This window comes from Glycine soja, chromosome 19 (assembly GCF_004193775.1).
Source record: "Glycine soja cultivar W05 chromosome 19, ASM419377v2, whole genome shotgun sequence".
In the NCBI taxonomy this organism is placed as follows: Eukaryota; Viridiplantae; Streptophyta; class Magnoliopsida; order Fabales; family Fabaceae; genus Glycine; species Glycine soja.
The window spans coordinates 11,821,807-11,824,801 of NC_041020.1; the positions used below are offsets into that span (position 1 = coordinate 11,821,807).

Sequence of the window (2,995 nt, forward strand, 5' to 3'; positions counted from 1 at the left end):
AAACATTTTCACATTTTAGAGTGACTTTGGTTTAGCGATTTATAGGGAAAGACGAAATGAGACGGTGTGTATTTGTTTATGGATAGTAAAAGGGGTACATATGATGGCTGATTAATTAGTCTCCCTTAAGGGTGACCGCAAAATCAGTAACTGATTAAAATTTGCAATACCCAACCTCTAAAATGATATTTTTACCCCCAAATCTTTAAAGTCAATTTTTCCATATAAGAAAAGGTGTTTTTGGAAAAAAAAATGTTGGACCAAGTCCCCTTGAGTACTTGTCATGCATTTCTCTCAAAGTTATATGACATAGACATATTACACCCTGAAATCGGGTATAAAATTCAAAAGTTATGCTTGATCAAATAAAGCAATGGAAACAAGATTCCATTTTAGACAAGAAAACAAGTATCGAATAATGCCAAGTTGACAAAGAGTACCAGGATTGAGAAAAATCCCTCCTTCAGTTATCTTTGTATCCCTTGATTTGTATCCAGGACTCATTCATAAATTGAGATGAATGAATGGCTACTTTCTTCTCTAAAGTGTATAGCGGTGATAAATAAATATCCGAAATAACAAAAATTCTGAATTAATTTCTGAATGTGAAAAAAGTGTAATAATTATGTATCGTCATTAAGTTTTGTGGATCATTCTGTCCTTATGATATAATATGCGTACCAATTTAACATTAAATTATAAAATTTAAGGAATAATTTGACAATAAGTTATAAAATTTAGTGGCAAATTTAAAAATAAGTTGTATGGTAGGACGTAATCATCACCTTTTTTATACATTTAAGACTAAACCAGAATTTTTATTTTTTTCAAAAATTACATTATCGATGTAAGAACGAAGGTGGTCCTATAAAAAAAAAAACAAGGTGACTATTTATTCAATGACTTAGTTATTTCTTACTACAACTATTTCCTTTAAGGTTGGGTTTACCTATCCAAAATAAATAAAAACTAAAATACTATTCTGTTTCAGTTTGAAAGTTTTCTATCTCCACGGGAAATTATTTATTAAAACTAAGCCCCGAAGCAATTCCAGCAGGTCGTGCAAAGTCAAAAGTTATATATCTAACATTTAATATATTCCGCTGTACGTTCATATCTTCGAACATTTCTATGTCATTGGATTACTTTAGTTGTATATGAAAACAAGTCACACGACACCAACAATTAATATAATTTCGGGTTGCAATAATCTGAGTCTTTGATTAATTGTGGACAGGACCAATCAGAAATAGTCTCTAATCCCTTCATAAAATATCAATTTTCCACCTACTACCTCTGGTGACCATGTTTAAACTTGTAACAGTTCCTCAAGCTAAAAAAAGATTAGTTAATAAATGAAGTAATATTTTAAATATTTAATAAAACAGTTATCACTAAGTCTATTAAACTGAGACACAGTCTAAACTGATCTGTGATTGAATTAAAAGGCTTCCCATTATAAAATAATAAAATAGACGAGGTAATACCGAAACACTTGCTTTTTCCTGTAGAGCGTCTACTACTACGTCTACACATTGATTAGGCACGCATGTAGTTGTTAAGGAATGATTCCTCATCAAATAAATAATTAATTACGGTCAAGATAAAATGCAAACCAATTCAATGCTTCATACTTATAAATAGCAATCAGCAAGCTCTACATAAATCACAATTCAATCATCACAAGCAATTACATATAGCACAATTGTTTAAGAGTGTATTACTAAGGAAAAACAATGAAAGTTGTGTACTTCCTTGTTGCCATCTTGGCTTTGACATCCTCTCTTGTCTCTGCCTATGATCCTAGTCCTCTGCAAGATTTCTGTGTGGCAGCCAAAGAAAAAGATGGTGGTATGTAAAAACATTAATCCTTATACCATTGACATCATATATATAGACGTTGTCTAGAATTATTGTGATTGATGATTTTTATTAATTAAGACCTTGTGCCTTGTATTTGTAGTGTTTGTGAACGGGAAATTTTGCAAGGACCCTAAGCTTGTCAAAGCTGAAGATTTCTTCAGACATGTAGAACCGGGGAAGACTGACAACCCAGTAGGTTCAAACGTGACTCAGGTGTTTGTTGATCAACTACCGGGACTAAACACGCTTGGCATAGCTTTGGCTCGCATAGATTTTGCACCAAAGGGTTTGAACGCTCCCCACACTCACCCTCGCGGCACTGAGATCCTTATAGTCCTTGAGGGTACTCTTTATGTTGGATTTGTGACTTCCAATCAAGATGGAAATCGCCTCTTCACCAAAGTGCTGAACAAGGGTGATGTGTTTGTGTTCCCAATTGGTCTGATTCATTTCCAATTGAATGTGGGATATGGCAATGCTGTTGCCATTGCTGGCCTTAGCAGTCAAAATCCAGGAGCTATCACTATTGCAAATGCTTTGTTTAAAGCTAATCCGCCTATTTCTTCTGAGGTTCTCACCAAAGCTTTCCAGGTGGACAAGACTATAATCGATTATCTTCAAAAGCAATCTTGGTACGACAACAATAACTAATTTGGGAGTATGGAGGATCATTTCGCACTGTCTAGTTATTGGATAATTGATCACTTTAATTATTATTTCAGTCACGCCATAGATTAGACCTAATAAATAAAACCTTTGTGGATTATAATTTTTTACATATAATATTTGTTCTGTTTGGAGTTCGATTTGGTTAATACTTGCCCTACGCGTCTGCTACCACGGGCATATTCAGTTAGGCTGGTTTTAGGTAACAGGTAGAAGATATTTTCAGGTAACAAACATATTAATTAATACCCTAAGTCACCCATAAATTGTCCCTACATTGAAGTCTGCCTAGTCCACCATACTACATACCCTTAAAGGCCAAAGCATTTACAACGGTGTTTACAATTTAAACCTAAAGTTCAGCAAGAGAAAGGATAAGTTTGAAAATTAACTGACTATTAATTGTCTCATGAAGTGAGACAAAATCTTAACAGTTAGTATTTAATTTAACGAATAGATTCCCCAA

General features: G+C 33.7%; 1 protein-coding gene across 1 annotated transcript; it reads left to right on the forward strand.

The window, feature by feature from the left end:
- Positions 1–1,662: 1,662 nt before the first annotated feature.
- Positions 1,663–2,584, forward strand: LOC114399505 (germin-like protein subfamily 1 member 7). Its single transcript, XM_028361702.1, has 2 exons — positions 1,663–1,851; positions 1,964–2,584. Exons 1-2 carry the CDS (start codon positions 1,737–1,739, stop codon positions 2,512–2,514), a joined length of 666 nt encoding a protein of 221 aa, XP_028217503.1. The 5' UTR covers positions 1,663–1,736; the 3' UTR covers positions 2,515–2,584.
- Positions 2,585–2,995: the final 411 nt, after the last annotated feature.

Bases quoted from the DNA above. Each gene is read 5' to 3' on its own strand.
- LOC114399505 (XM_028361702.1), top strand. From the start codon at position 1,737: ATGAAAGTTGTGTACTTCCTTGTTGCCATCTTGGCTTTGACATCCTCT. The intron at 1,852-1,963 runs GTATGTAAAAAC...TTGTATTTGTAG, and splicing joins AGCCAAAGAAAAAGATGGTG to TGTTTGTGAACGGGAAATTT.